The 16,114-nt window shown below is 36.1% G+C and overlaps 1 protein-coding gene across 4 annotated transcripts; it reads left to right on the forward strand.

The window, feature by feature from the left end:
* The first annotated feature begins 4,048 nt into the window (after positions 1-4,048).
* On the forward strand, positions 4,049-14,029 carry LOC127797800 (protein NSP-INTERACTING KINASE 3-like). 4 transcript variants are annotated; one of them, XM_052330945.1, is made up of 12 exons: positions 4,049-4,354; positions 4,449-5,132; positions 5,696-5,828; positions 5,952-6,023; positions 6,195-6,338; positions 6,467-6,538; positions 6,680-6,739; positions 6,824-6,918; positions 7,022-7,168; positions 9,385-9,726; positions 11,533-11,924; positions 13,338-14,029. In XM_052330945.1, exons 2-12 carry the CDS (start codon positions 5,030-5,032, stop codon positions 13,653-13,655), a joined length of 1,878 nt encoding a protein of 625 aa, XP_052186905.1. In that variant the 5' UTR covers positions 4,049-4,354; positions 4,449-5,029; the 3' UTR covers positions 13,656-14,029. The 4 variants fall into 4 exon arrangements, with proteins under 4 accessions (XP_052186905.1, XP_052186906.1, XP_052186907.1 ...); XM_052330946.1 differs by having other exon boundaries at positions 4,049-4,247; XM_052330947.1 differs by having other exon boundaries at positions 4,049-5,132; positions 5,589-5,828.
* Positions 14,030-16,114: the final 2,085 nt, after the last annotated feature.

The raw sequence follows: 16,114 nt of genomic DNA on the forward strand, positions 1-16,114 counted from the left end.
CTTCAAGGGGAAGCGAATTTTTCTATGGGTTTGGAGTTGAATTGAAAAATGGGGGTTGGATAGAGGGTATTATTATTATTATTAAAATGTCATTGTCTTTGGCATTTGGTTGATGTAACTAAGGGTGAGTGTGGTAGATGGTAGTCAAAAGGGGAATGGGCCTGCCATTTGGACTTTAAGACCACCAAATCTCAGTGCCATTGGAGAGTGTCTGCCTAACTTCCAAACGTTGACCCAATTGGATATCGTAGAGGTAGCATTAGGTTTTGATTTTGGTGAGCCATTTTAAGTTTGATATCATTTTGTGTATATATATATATATATATAATACAAATGTATTGATTATGGAGAGATATTGTTCTTAATTTTTTAATCACTCATTGAAATTGTTTAATTATTATTAGATTAAAAAATTAGACAGTACACAACTAACTTATTTACCTTAAAGTCGAAGATTTCAATAATATCTCCCTATGATAGATTATGATATATGTTCCCAACTAAGGTAACGAATAAAATGAATAAGGTAAAATTGTATTAAAATAAGATTATAATATTTTTTAGATTAAGATATAGAATGGTCTAGATAAAGTTGATAAATATTTTAAGATTTTTATAAAACTGTTTGTTAATTTTTTTGAAATGTACTGGAGGACATATACATTATTTTTTCTTATCTGTAAGGTTCAAGATATACTTATCTGAAGGGGAGATAGATAAATATATTTTGAAAACATCAAATAAGAAGTCATGTGACTTATTTTTTAATAGTCACAGTATAAGTTTAACAAACATATTGACAAAACTTTGAAATACTTTCTATATCTTATATTTTTGGATTTATATCTTAATTAACAAATATTATTTGACAAGATAATTTAAACTTAAAACTCATTTAATTAGAAATGGAATTTATTTATCTTGCCTCCGTCTCAATTTCGCCATATAATATTCAAATTACATTTATGCCATTTATAATAAGTAAACACCAATTTTGATATATAAAATTTTATTTATTCTTAAAATGTCCTCCATATTTTATATATATTTTTTACGTGGCGTTATTCTAACCCGTATTAATCACATAATCTGTCTATGTAAATGGACGATATCTGATAAATCAAGTATGACATTTATTACATTGTTATATATCATTTTTAAACATAATGACTAATTGAAGTATGAGAGCATCCACAACAGGATCAAAATTGGCTCTCCTTTCTTGCAAGGAAAAGCCAATTCAAGACCAATTCAAGATTGAGGATTACTTGGACAACCTCGATATTACAAAAAATTTGAAAAGTCATAAATTAAGCAATGATTGATCTTAAATTTTTTGTCAAGTTATAAGACAAATTCAAGATCTTTATTTTCAATTGAGTGGAAGAAAGGGATTTAAATTTATGCTCGAATAAGACATGAGGCAAAGCATGCATGAGATTTTGGGGGTAAGGTAAGCAAAATTATATCTTGACTAGTCTTGTTATCCTTGCTCATAACTGTTATTGTGCAGCCTCCAAGTGAGAGTTCTTCCAAAGCAACTAGTAGGTCGACAATCCTAGAATGAGCTATCCTTTTGGGGAGGCTTTCTCAGGGTTAGAGTAATTCCCTTAGAAAGCCAACATCTGTTCGGGACTAATTTCCCAAACTTGCATGTCTAGGTCTCTACTTGGTCGAGCCAAGCTCTTGGGAAGAGTTTAGGGGTGACATGTCTCCCACTGGCACTGCCTTATGTTGTTCCATGCAGTTTGCCTATTCCAAGCTTTCTTTTTTTGGGGGGACCTTTCTTATAGGGGGTTTTTTCCGAAGACTTTTTTCGATTTTAAACTAAGAATAACATCGTTAGTGGCAAGAGAAGCATCGCGTTTCCATGGGGAAGCGCATCGCACCCTTACATGTGTGTGTCACACTTGGTGCTTATAAATAACCATCGACCCCCTACCTTTTGGTGGGTAAGCAAAGTGAATCAAGTCAAGATGAGTGAAACCAAGCAATAACAAGTACAACTAAGCACCAAAGAGTCTACTCCCCCTCTCCATCACTGTACAGCTTTATCTCGGCATTCATACATTTATTATTGCATCCTACACTACATTGTGACTTAAGTATAAGAGGATTAATGTGAGAGAAATCCCCTCACTTGTCTCTTAACTACCTTCTCTCTTACAGACTTGTTTTTGAAATGAAGAGCCTCCTAATCCATCATAATATTTCTCACTTCTCTGGTTCATTCACAGCTCTTCCAGTCAATAGATCGAGCTCTTTCCAAGTCAATAGATAAGATCTATCTTGAACGATTTCCTCATTTTCCAGCGATGGTGAACCCAAAAGGTAAGTGAATGGGCGCCTTTGTTCTTTCGGCTGCTTCCTGAGTTTTGAAAACAAATAAATTTTAATTATTGTAGTCAGACAACAATAATAACCAATTATGAAAAAAAAAATTCAAAAGGCAAAATGTATATACTAGGAACGAAGTAAGTAGGTTATAGAGACGTGACGTTCCATTATTTTTTGAATAGTTGTATTACTGTGTTATGTTAATTCAAAATAATGATTGTGAAAGGAACGCGGATCAAAGTAATTCATCTCCCGTGAGGGATGTTTCAAAAAGCTATATAAAAAAATAAATAAATAAGGGACTAGTAGGATACATTTCCTGAAACGACGAAAATACCCTTGGATTTAAAAGGCTACGAGTCTCGATAAGCATTGAGCTGGAACCTTGAGGATTTTGTGGTAAAAAGGTAATAATCATGCTATAAGAAGGGCAATATGTGGGATACATATAATTAAGAGAATAATCAGCTGCTTCCCCGAAGCGACAAATATACCTCTGGGCTCTGCTTTTCTTGGGTTTTCAAGTTCTGTGCACGTCGAGGCAGCCGCTCTAAGCTACTGTTAAACAATTAATTAACGGGATGATTAAATTAGATTAAAATTTATTAAATCTTTAATTTAATACACTTAATCTTTTTATAATTTTATTTTTACTAAAATTTCCTTTTAACGTTATTTTTCCACTAAAACACTAGATTTACATATAAAAAAATGATTATAATACTCTAATTAATCTTAAACTATTATATATAATTAAAAAGAAAAATATCTTTAAGTGGAATGAAGTGACATCAAATGGTGATTTGAAGGTAACAAATAAAGAAAATATAATTAATATTCCATGTCAATCCTTAAATCAAAACAAAATATTAATTTATAATTTGTCACTTGATCAAATTTTGATGTCTCGAAGCTTTTATACTCTCAAATTTGGATAATGAATTGACTCTAGATTTTTAACATTTCGTTAGTTGAATGAAGAGTTTGACTGACTTAAAAGCTTAATTTATTATCGTCTACGAAGATATAACCGTTAATTAGTGATTTCTTAAAAAACATGCTTAAGAAATATATGATTTTTGCTTGGTGGGAAGACATGATAAATTAAGTTTGCTCTGAATGGGTGATATTAATACTCCTTCGAAACCCTACAAACATGGAGAAATGCTGTGGTGAGCTTCAGATTCGCTAATGACTTTGCATGGATTGGTGCTGTGCAAGGGACGATCAAATATGGTGCAATAGGGTTTGCTCGCTCGGGTGATAGTTGCACTGCACCACAGGTAAATTCTCAGTTAGTCGTCTGCAGTCAAATAAATAAGGAACAAAAAATAAAAACTTCAGAAGTAAAAGAGTTTGATACAGTGATGGAATGCAAGTGACTACTCAAAGCATTGATGATTTCAAAGCTACTAAGGCAAATAGTTCAGTAAGCAGCATTGATTATTTCTGGGATATTAAGGTAGCTAGCTAGTAGTGTATATAGTACGTACAGTGTAAAATGCATGATGGTCCATGCCAATTACTGGTAACTGAGAGCAATACTGCTTTTACAATTCTTGGATTCTTTGAAGTGCATCAAGGATTTGATTACTTTGATGGCTTCCCTTTTTCTTTTCTCTCACCTTTTTAATTATGAACCATTTTATTTAAAAATTAATAAAAAGTTGCCAATGGTGACCAGATCCATGGAGAAATTCAAAGGAAAGGGGAACCCATCAATGAGGAACAGCAAAGCATCATGATAATCATTATATCCCCTACCAAATGATTAGATGAGCTTTCCAGAATTGTGGTTTCAATCGAAAACCCAATTTGTTTAATTTGTTTTCTGCAAACCATCGCGGCGCATTCTAGCAAGGCTGGGACAGCCGTGGCAGAGACAAATGCAGAGGCCAGCACGTGACCAAGTGAGAAAATCCTGCAAATTTTTCTTTGCTTTTGCTGCGGAGACATCCCATGGATCTCTCTGAGCAATCCCACGCATCCCTTCAGCCCAATCAGTGAAACAAAAGCTGTAATTTTTTTTCAAAGAGAAATTAAGAATCTTTTTAACTGTTCTTTTAGTCCAATTTTAAATCTTTATTTTTGTACCGTGTCTGCATGCGTAGCTGTGAAGCCTTGGCATCTTGTTTTGGCCGCTTTTGCGTGTTTGTATTTTTCTGGGACGTATGGATAGAGAGTGTTGCAGCGACGATCTTTTGAGAGGATACGATATGATTGAACACGAGAGCTGAACTAAGAACTAACCGACCTAGAATTTGCGAGGATCGCTAGCAATCACGCAGAAATCAAACCCCAGCTTCCTCAGATTTATGGGTTCTTGAAATTTCCAGGATTGATACGCGTTTGTTTCTCGAGAAAATCTCTCCTCTTTTCCTCTTCTTTTTTCTTTCCCAAATCGCGCCTTTTTGACTCAGGGCTGTGCACAGTCGTGAAAGACATTAACTTTAGGATTTTGGGATTTTGTTGTACCGGAATTTTAGCATCTGGGTGGTGGAGTTCGTGACACTTTGTGGACTCTGAATTTTGAATTCGACTGGATAAATCTGAAAGGGATTATTGGCATAAGGCAATGCCGGGGCTGTAAATTCGTGATAGAATGGGTTTTCTGATTGTTGGCTTTGGTCTCTCTGTTCAGTTTTTCCTGTTTCTGGTCGGGAAATATAGTTTCTGAAGTTCATAACAGAGAATGGAAAGAGGAGGGTTTATGTTGAGGAGATTAGGATTGCTGGTCTTGACATTGATAGAGGCGGTTTCTGCTACTCTTTCTCCTGCTGGTATAAACTATGAAGGTCAGTCCTCTTTATGCTGATCTTATTTTTGTTACTATTCACACACACACACACACACACATATATATATATATATTTGCTTGGATTAATTCATAAAGAAAGAAGTTAAGATGTTGCGGGTATTGGAATTACAGCCCAAAACATGAGCAGATTTTCCAGCTTAGGCATTAATGGTTGATTCTCTATTTCTAATTTGTTTCCCGTGATCATAAAGTTCATTATCTTCCCTTTTATGGCTATTTCTTGTGTTATTTTTGCCCAGGCCCAGGTGCCGTCCCCTTAATAAAAAAAAGTATTAAATTTACAGCGGAAGTCCTGTTTTTGCTTCTACACTTTGTGCTTTCATTGCTTGCAAGAGCAACCCCTTTCAGTTATTTGGATTTCTTGTAGCTTATAGTTTCCTCTTTTTTTTTTTTTTTTTTTTTCATTTTCCGTACTTGGATCTGTCTTCCCAAGCCAATATATACTGGGCGTGCAGACCCATGTATATGAACTATTTTCTGCTCCTTTGAAAGAGAATCTGAAGTGACTTCTTCTGTTTGGTAAATCTGAATCTGATGCAGTGGTAGCTTTGATGTCTATAAAAAACTATCTCTATGATCCATACAATGTTCTGGAGAGTTGGGATATTAATTCAGTAGATCCCTGTAGTTGGAGGATGGTTACTTGCTCTCCAGATGGTTATGTCTCTGCTCTGTAAGTTGCTTAATCCCTTTTCCTATGGCGCACCTCTACAGACAGATTCTCATAGAAGAAAGATGGACAAAAATTCATCATATCTTGCCAAACTCATTTTTAGTGCATTGTTTATCTTATCAGAGGACTGCCTAGCCAGAGCTTGTCTGGGATCTTATCGCCAGGGATTGCAAACCTCAGTAACTTGCAATCTGTGTAAGTCTTATTCTTTATTTTTCTGTGCCGTTTGGTTATATTATGTATTTCACTTAGACTTGGGGCACTACTTATTGCCCTCATCACCAGTATTCTAAAAGCTTAGTTTTCAGTAGATGTGCAGAATCAGATCCATTTATGCACCTTACAGTTACTATTATAATTGTGTAGGTTGCTGCAGAATAATGCTATTTCAGGTCATATTCCTGCTGCAATTGGAAAGTTGGAGAAGCTTCTGACGCTTGATCTCTCCAACAATAAGTTTGATGGTGAAGTACCAAGTTCTTTGGGGGAACTCAAGAACCTTAACTATTTGTAGGTTTCCGGAACTTTATCCAACCTTGAGTTGGCCCAACCCAAATAATTGCAAGTTGGTTCATTTGCAATATAACTGTTTCTTGGAGTTGATTCCATTTCTTGTTGTTCTCTTTTGAGCAAGTCAGGCGGCTAAACAACAATAGCCTTACTGGACGAATTCCTGAATCTCTGTCCAAAGTTGAAGGTCTTACTCTTGTGTATGTCTTATCTCCTCTGTCTATGTCCTTTCACTAAATATGTGCAGAATATTGGGTAAAACCTTGACATATGTCTATACCATCTTAAGTGGATAGAACTGAACTTTGCAGTTTTCTATAACATGTTATTACTACTTGCAGGGACCTTTCCTTCAATAATCTCAGTAGTCCCGTGCCTAAAATATCTGCAAGAACTTTCAAGTGAGCTGTTCTTATCCTCATTATCATCTCTCTCTCTCTCTCTCTCTATTGCTGAAGTTCTCATCCATGTACATTTGCTTTCAGAATAACGGGCAATCGATTAATTTGTGGACCTAATTCAGATAACAAATGTTCTGTTTATCCGGAGCCACTCTCCTTGCCACCAGATGGTGTAAGAGGTGTCTATCATGTGTAGCATTTGATTTGCTTGCAAGTTACATCTCTTCTATTGCATGGCAGTTCAAGTTTGTGTTTTAATTGATTAAATGTCTACTTTATCAGATCAATCTAAATCAGGGACAAAAAGCCACCATATGGCTGTTGCTTTTGGAGTGAGCTTCAGTGCTGCTTTTTTAGTTGTACTAGTCATTGTGTCACTTGTTTGGTGGAGATATAGACACAATCAACAGATTTTCTTTGATGTCAATGGTTAGTCTCCTTGCATTTTTATCTTTGGTTTACTTCTTACTTTCTTTAGTTTTCTTTGATGTTAATGGATTTTTGGTATTAATTTTATACATTTGGCTACAACTTAGAGGCATCAGATTGTTACAACTTCTGTTGGATACAATGCATTTGACCAGCCATCTATGAGATGCACTATGCAAGGGTTTAGACTTTGACATGTTTTATGGGTCAAAGCTTTGCTGTTGGAATCTTAAAATAGTTCCCTGGTTGACCAGTGATTCTGATATCTGAATCTGACCAATTTTGGAATTGGATGCTATCATTTCTTTTTCCCATAAGCTTAACCTTGTCAGTCTTCAGAACATTTTCAAACTGCTGAAGAAATTAGTACCATATTCATGCAATAAATACGCAGGAGTTTAGCTAGGTTCTGATGACATTCCAAACAATTTCAAATATGTTTCATATATGCTATGTGATTAAGTTAAGAAAAAGAAAAGGAGAGATCACATGCTACTTGTTACCTCTGATCCAAAACCCTTGACTAAACTTAGGGTGATATCGCAACGCAAGTAGGAAACCGTAGGGGATGATGATGTGTTTCTGTTCTGTCATGTCAAGGTTGAGTCTAGTTAATAAAACGAGGAAAGAGATGCATATATATATATATATATTTCTACATGTAGACACACCCTTCATCCTGAAACACTCATGATGACAAAACTGGAAAGAACATCCTTTTGCTGTGTTGGTATTATTTATGTTTTGAATTGTGTACAGTATCCCCTTAAATCCACAGTCGCGTCTATAGTTCAAAGAACACCTTATCAAAGAAAAAAAAGAAAATTATAATTGAAACAATCACATAAACACCATAAAGCAAGGACATCCACCTAGGGCTGCCGTGGCGGTGTTGCTGGTATGTCAAACACGGAAACACACCGGTAATACGTACTGGACATGGTGTGTCTGAATTTTATCTATTTTTTTAATGGACACGGAAAGGGACATGTGTAGGAGGGTGAAGTTTTGGGATATAGCTGGAGATTCTTTTGACTCATTTGAGGATATTGGGATGCTTGAAGTAGCTAACCTTTCTCTTGATGAGTCGGACTTGAAGGTTTTGATTTTTGCAGATGATATTGATGATATTATTGAAATTGAAGATGAAGAACCCAAATGAATGAAGGATTGATTTGCATTTTTTGTTTATTTATTTCCTAGCTCTAGTCTTTATATTGAGTTTTTTCTTTGAATCTTAAATACTTGTTTTGGTGTTTGAATTTGAAATGAGTAATGACTTTTGAGTTGGTTGCTAATTAGTTTAGATTTATTCATTTGGAATCTTGGATTATGAATTTTAAGTGCATATTTATGAGTTTGGAATATAGTTTTGTAACTTTATTATGCCATTAGAAATGTAACAATTTATTTTATTTAATTAACATATTCCGACAGTGTCATCCATGTCTGTGCTTCATAGCACAATCACTCCTGCATTGGTCTGTTTCTGTGATGCATTTTACTTTTTGACATCTTGACAGCGGTGCATATAAATGCTTTCCTTGTTCCTCTAATTATTTATTTCATTTTGTATGGATGAACCCATCCAGTGGGATCCTCCTTGCTATTTATGGACAATGTTGAAGTAATAAAAGAGATCCGAGTGGACAGAGGATAAACATCCAATGGTTACCACTCCTTGGAAATGCCTGCCCAGAGGTGTCCATTGTTGAAAACTTTTAACACTCTTTTCAACCTCATTCCACCACTGGGCAGGTGGCAGGCTCCCCATGTTGTGTTGCCACTTGGTTATTGTTCAGAATCATACTGTCGTTTGCTATTTGCAAATAGAAAAAGAATAAAATGTGAAGTGATTGAGAAATTATTCTAGTACTGTTACCAATGGATAGTACCAAGTTAGATGCTAGTTTCGCCACGTGGATATTGGAAATATAGTCCTTATGAAGACCATTTCTATTTTCTTTAACCACTTAATAAAAATATAGTTGAAACAATAATTTCAATATACTCCTGTGACATTTTTGGTCTTTGGCGTATTTCATGAAACAACATTAAATGATAAACCCTCTTCTAATTGGTACCAGACTCTTTCATTTCCTTGCATTGTGCTGCTTCATTATTGTTGCCTGATTTGTTTATTTTAACTGGTTATATGACAAATACCATGCTTTTCCCCTATAACAAGACATATTCTGACAATTCGTAATTTGCAGATCAATATGATCCTGAGGTATGCTTGGGCCACTTGAAAAGGTACGCATTCAAGGAACTACGGTCAGCAACTGATCATTTCAACTCGAAGAACATTTTAGGGACAGGTGGATTTGGAATTGTCTACAAGGGTTGTTTATTTGACGGAAAAGTTGTAGCTGTCAAAAGGTTGAAGGATTATAATGCTGTTGGCGGTGAAATTCAATTTCAGACAGAAGTAGAGATGATAAGTTTGGCAGTGCATCGAAATGTTTTGCGGCTTTTGGGGTTCTGCACGACTGAAACTGAACGGCTTCTTGTTTATCCTTACATGCCAAATGGGAGTGTAGCTTCTAGATTAAGAGGTTAGCAAACACAGTTTATTTAATGAAACTTGCCTGCACATTAAAAGTGTGTGAGGCTACAACTACTGAACTATGATTTCTGGCAGCAACTAGGACAAATTCTAAATGGGAATTTCTATGGGATAAGAGTTGAGTTTCCCTCTTGCAACTAGCAAAATATCAAAGATGCAATCATAGCCCTTTTCAACTCTTATTTATTTTTCTTCTCACATAAGACAGGTTGAGCCTTTTGAAAAGTTAAACTTTCTCTGCATTTAAGTAATGAAAGAATTCCCAGCAAAAAAATAATAAATAATAAATAATAAATAAAAAGGAAAGAATTTGATAGGTGTAGAGGAAAATTAGAAAGTGAAATGCCCTATTCCCTGCAATCAACACCTTCATTCACGGATGTTGAAGAAGAAACAATGAAGTAAGAATGTATGAATTTCGTACTAGAGGTTGGAACCTCTATGAACTGGATGGAGAAAATTGTTGCTTCCATATTTATTGTACTAAATTTCATTGACTTTTTTTGTTTTTTGCTAAGTAATTTTGTTGACTTCATTAGAGCACCTACATCCGAACTCCATGTTTATTTCCTCCAATGCCATGGCGAGGACAATAGGGATTAATAATTTTGGACTCATTTTATGAGAAAAAGGAGTGTTATGGAACAAGAAGCCTAAATGAATTAGGGTTAGAATTAGTTTATTTGATATTTTCTGGTTTTAATATTTTTTGTTAGAATTTGTTTTCTGCATATATAGAGGAGATAGCTTCAGACATTACTTGCGTCTGATTGAATTGAGATATACAGACTTTTGATTTTTCCTTCTCCCCAGTCAGTGTTCTTTCTCCCTCAACTTCTCTGTGCTTAATACTGCCATGATCTCCTCCATGGAACCACTGCTCCATCTCCACTTTAATTACAACGAAATACATCCTTGAGGCATGACTTATGTTACTTTTTTGAAATTTTTTATTTGGCTTTTGTTATTGACAAAGATTGTTGCTTATTTGCTATTCCTGTTCCCTTAACTTGAGAGAGCTGTTTATTACCTCAGTATGATTAATTATTAATTTCAGAAAGAACCTTGTGGAGTAAGTTCATCCACCTGTACATAAAAATTTTCGTCCTCTGCATTTAGTCTATGCTACTTACCAAAGAAAACTCGGTGGAAACCCTTCAACATGATACTAGATAATGGCCTTTTGGAGGATATGACAATGGCTGGATATGGTTGGAGGTCTAGAAGTCATTTTGCCAACCCCATTTAGTTGGATTAAGGCTTTTGATTGTTGCTGTTTATTTACCATGGGTCAATGGCCAGTTCTGCTCATCGATGTGGCATTGTCACCTGTATATTAGGTGGGTTTTGGACTTACTCAAAATTATCTTGCAAGCCATTTTTTAAAGGGTTGGGACTTGTCAGGGGCTACCTTGTCAATTGGCTTTAGTATTATTAATTTGAAAAATAATGGTCTGAATTCATTCACTTACTTAGAAGTGCCTGAATGTTGCTTGCTGTGTACTTGTAACTTGTAATATTAACTAGTGTTTCACGACCATTTGTTGAACAATTTATCTTGCTTCAGCGCAAGTTCAGTTTTGCTGTGGCCTGACTGGCATGTTCTGGATGATGGAGTGTATGTTTTCTGCCTATAATGTTTTCTCTTATTATTCTTGGTGATTAGCTGACTCCACAGAGAGATGTATGAGAAAGCTTTAGTCAGTTAAATAACTAATTAATACCTTCCTGGTTGATTTTCATCTGTTGAATAACATCACATATATTCATTGATTATCTTTTACTTTCTTACCAGATCATGTTCGTGGTAGACCAGTTTTAGACTGGTCCAGGCGAAGGATGATTGCTTTAGGCACAGCAAGGGGTTTACTATATTTGCATGAGCAGTGTGACCCTAAAGTTATTCACCGTGATGTTAAGGCAGCAAATATTTTGTTGGATGAAGATTTTGAGGCAGTTGTTGGAGATTTTGGGTTAGCAAAGCTCTTGGATCACCATGATTCCCATGTGACTACAGCCGTTCGTGGCACTATTGGACACATTGCTCCGGAGTATTTATCAACCGGCCAGTCATCGGAGAAAACTGATGTGTTTGGGTATGGGATCTTGCTCCTAGAATTAATCACAGGCCAGAAGGCTCTGGACTTTGGACGGGTAGCAAACCAGAAAGGAGTAATGCTTGATTGGGTATTTCCTCTCTCTCTAATCCCCCTCCCAATTTTTATTAAATTAGCATTTTTTTTACGCAACTAGCATTAGATTTGGAATTTTTACCTAAGTAACATGGGATGTTATCCGAGCCTAGGCTAGCTTCTCTTTGCTAACACTTTAGCAAAAGGTGCTAAGTGTCTGGCATAGAAAAGGTAAACCTGCCATTGTAAATCTTTTTTTTCCCCTGGTGACTGAGAACATATTGAGTGCTAGACGGCTTTTCTGTTTAATAACTCAGCAGAAGCTGAGCATATCTTTTCCAATTTCCTACTAACGAAGCTAGAATTTTCCCTTAATTTTTTGTCCCTTTTTCAAGCAGTCATAAGGGTGAATCCCGTACAAAAAAGAACCTGAGAGACTATTTACAAAGAGTCGTAAATAAACTAACGAACTTTATAGAGAAAGGTAGATCCTCTCTTATCCACAAGAAAAGATAAACAATGATGGTTCCCTTAAGAAATCTATCTCCGTCCCTACTGATTTTTCAAACATGCCATCATTCACCTCTCTCCAAATATTCTACAGAACACAAAATAGGTAGACTTCCGAACAGTGTTGGGACCTACCTTGCTATGCCCAGATCTACAAGTACAAAGATTCCATTGCAGATGCTGGTACCAGCTGCTCCACTCCAACAACATTAACAACACACAAGGCGTTAATCCCACTAGGTGGGTCCACTACACGGATTCTGTCTTGCCAATCATCTTATTTGCTGACCCAAACAAGCTACAAATTTTATGAGCCACTGTAACGGCGAAGAAGATGGTCAACAGACCTTCCCCTCATCTTATATGGACAGTACCAGTTTGTCATGACCTGACCTCATTTTTACTAATAACTAGAAAGAAATTCATTTATAGAAGTCATCCCAAACACTCAAAATTTCTTTGCTCAAACCTGTCCCATGCCCAATCTACTTGGTATAACCGTATAATAGACAACCTGCCCCATTGAACACCATACTTTTCCGTGATGACCTTTATAGAAGATCTCTCGTATGCATGAACCTCCACAGTCACCTGCTAAGAAGGCTTTATTGCAGGATCTTAACTTTCTAATCCCTAGATTAGCGTTGTGCAGTGGAGAACAAATCTTATGCCACCCAACTAGATGATACTTAAACTCATCCCCATATTCCCAGAAATCTCTCTCTAAGTTTTCTAGCCTAGCCACCATAGAAGGAAGAATAGGGAACATGACAAAAAATACATAGAGATGCTACCAAGGATGCTTTTAGTCAGAGTAACTCTCCCACCTTTAAACAAATAATGTCTTTTCTATGCTGAAAGTCTAGATTCACAACTCTTACCAGATCATCTCTGACCAAATTTTTCTGAATTTTGATTATTGTATTCTGTCTGATATTCTGCTGTTACTTTTTTGCAGGTGAAAAAGCTTCATCAGGAGGGAAAACTGAACCTTTTGGTGGACAAAGTTTTGAAGGGCAACTTTGATAGGGTAGAGTTAGAAGAAATGGTCCAAGTTGCCCTTTTATGCACTCAGTTCAATCCTTCTTACCGCCCAAAAATGTCTGAAGTGTTAAGGATGTTGGAAGGTGATGGCTTAGCCGAGAAATGGGCGGCCTCGCAAAATGTTGAGACGCCGAGGTACCTTCGATCTGTTGAAATTCCTCCTCAAAGATATTCAGATTTCATAGAAGAATATTCACTAGTTGAAGCAATGGAACTCTCTGGTCCCAGGTGACAAAACCCGTTTCTCTTTCTTTCTCTCCATACAGTTCCTTTTCATGTCATTCGGTTGTTCAGCTTTGAAGTGAAAAAATATTTGATTGGCATTGATAGCTGTGAACGAACTATTCAGTCTGTAAAAAAGGGAAACAATGTATAAGGATTTTGTCCTTTACTGAAAAGTTGGTTTGAGTCTTTAGTGCCTTTGTAAAATAGTTTTGGAATCACTCTAGGACTTTATATGTAACTAAGTTTTCACTTTGTTTTAAGTTGGCAAGGAAATGTAAACCTATCCCTGATGTTAGCTTGCAGGATTTCGCTTTCTCACTATTATTATACGATACAGGAAGCATATCTACATTATATGCATTTGTGATCTTTGAATTTTAATTCTGTTTCTCAACCATTTTAAATTTTGGAAGGGAAAATATTCTCATGCTATCAGAGGCTGAAATTATCCTAGACATTGATTGCTGTTCTTTAAAATGTGGATTTGTAGACGTTGGTTTCTACTATTTACATTTAGTTGATCTCCATAATGATATGAAAGGACCATATTTTACTTTTAGGAATGTGCTGCTCACAGTAACTCTGAATTTGCCATGATATTAGATGGCATGGCATTCTAGGAAAAATGAATAAAAATTCTCACCAAGAGGTGTGGGTGTTTGGTTGGGGGGGGGGGGGGGGGGGGGGTCGCGGGGGGAGCTGAGCTCTTCACATGAAACTAATTCATTCATCACAGTGACCGTTCTATCAAAGCAGATTTTGAGGCAGGAGTGATTCCATTTTATCAGTAGGTACATCCTGGAAACTAGATCTCTTCTTGCTGCAGATACGCCAGTTGGTATGAAAGCAGGAATGATTTTATTTATGTGGAAACATTCAACACCCCTCAAATGATATCATTTTTTATGTTTGCCTCTTTGTTGTATGACTGCGGAAATAAACACGTCATCTTCATTATTTTGTATTTTCTGGTGATACATATTTCACTGAGAACCTAGTTTTTTTTTTTCCCTCTCCCGAATCAGTTTCTATTTAAAACTGAGGAACTCCCAAACTAGATTCAAACAACACTGCAAAACCAAAACATCAGTAGAACTAAGAGAACTAGAAAAGAAATTCAAACAATAAGTCCTATGTTACATGGCAGAGGATAAGAAAAGGTGTAGAGAAGACTTCTTATGATGCTTTAATAGCACTTAGTATTATCAAAAGGGAACTTTTCAGCTAGAGTTAATTTAGTCAGTGAAGTATCACTTATACCCTCTGAATCATCATTTTAGTAGTACAACAGTCAGCTTCTTGAACTGAGAAAAAAACACAGTTACCTTGCCATGAATTAGCTTTTGGATAGACATGATAGTAATTCTCTTAATCTGCCCTGAAAATTTTTGGTCAAATATTCTCATTAAACTTTCACGATTCATAATTCCATGAAAATGTAGACCAATCAACCAGTCCAGCAACCTTCAGAGACTCAGGTCCCAGTTAGGCTTACGGTTTGGTTCAGATTGTGGTAAATAAAGAAGCCATGAATCTTTCTAGATATGTAGTCATAACCAACGATCCTGCCAATCCATAATCCTTTTCTCTCCTCATTGTGTACAAGTTAGATTTCTTGCAGGACTATCAATAGATTCCAACCAATTCTAACTCCTAAATACCAGACCACCTCCATACTTTGGCTGAGAAACATTTCTCTTCTTTTTAAGTAGACAAACTGGCAACAGCAAAGCAGCATTGACAAACTGGCATAGCCAAAGCAGCAACATTGATCAAAGGAGTCGTTTCTGCAAAGAATAGGACTCTGCTCTTCCAACCTTCGAACATATTCCCCTACTTTAAAAGTTTCCTTCTTTATGTACACAATGTTGTTGGGGGAAATTATGTAAACTGCATTCCTACTCTCTTCTTTAACGTGGAGCACCTGCTGAATTATATTTATCTGATCTCTAGAGACATTTTTGCTGAAATACATTCCTGATTTATACATTTTTACTACCTGAGCTGACCATTCAGATGACATGCTATAGCACTACCATTTGTCACCTTAGTATGCAATAGTAGTGTTGAAAAGATTTGATCGCAAATGATGAACAAGAATGGAGTTAGTATAGGTGGGCAGGCATTGATCAACCCAATTATGATCTTATCACAAAATAACCAAGCTTTAAGAATTTTGATGACCAAGATATCCAGTCTTAGGCTTTCACCATGTCTATTTAAAAGCCTAACTTTGTGCATAATTTCTTGAGCAATGATTGAAGTCTCACCAATACGCAAATGCAGACTGATATTCTATCAAACTAGAGTTCCAACCTATTTTTGGCAATGATCTTTGAAACAACAATATTGTGAAGACTAATAGGACTGAATTCAGTAACTACAATAATTTTGTATCCAGACCCAAGACTGGTGAACATAAGATTTAGCTCTTTCAGTCGAGGGATTGAACAGAGCTTCTTCTTT

Source organism: Diospyros lotus, chromosome 3 (assembly GCF_014633365.1).
Source record: "Diospyros lotus cultivar Yz01 chromosome 3, ASM1463336v1, whole genome shotgun sequence".
NCBI classification, from domain to species: domain Eukaryota; kingdom Viridiplantae; phylum Streptophyta; class Magnoliopsida; order Ericales; family Ebenaceae; genus Diospyros; species Diospyros lotus.

Excerpts from the sequence above, each read along its gene's own strand:
- LOC127797800 (XM_052330944.1), top strand. The coding sequence starts at position 5,030 with ATGGAAAGAGGAGGGTTTATGTTGAGGAGATTAGGATTGCTGGTCTTG. Across the intron at positions 6,539-6,679 it reads GTTGAAGGTCTTACTCTTGT|GGACCTTTCCTTCAATAATC; the intron begins GTATGTCTTATC and ends TACTACTTGCAG. Across the intron at positions 6,740-6,823 it reads ATATCTGCAAGAACTTTCAA|AATAACGGGCAATCGATTAA; the intron begins GTGAGCTGTTCT and ends ATTTGCTTTCAG.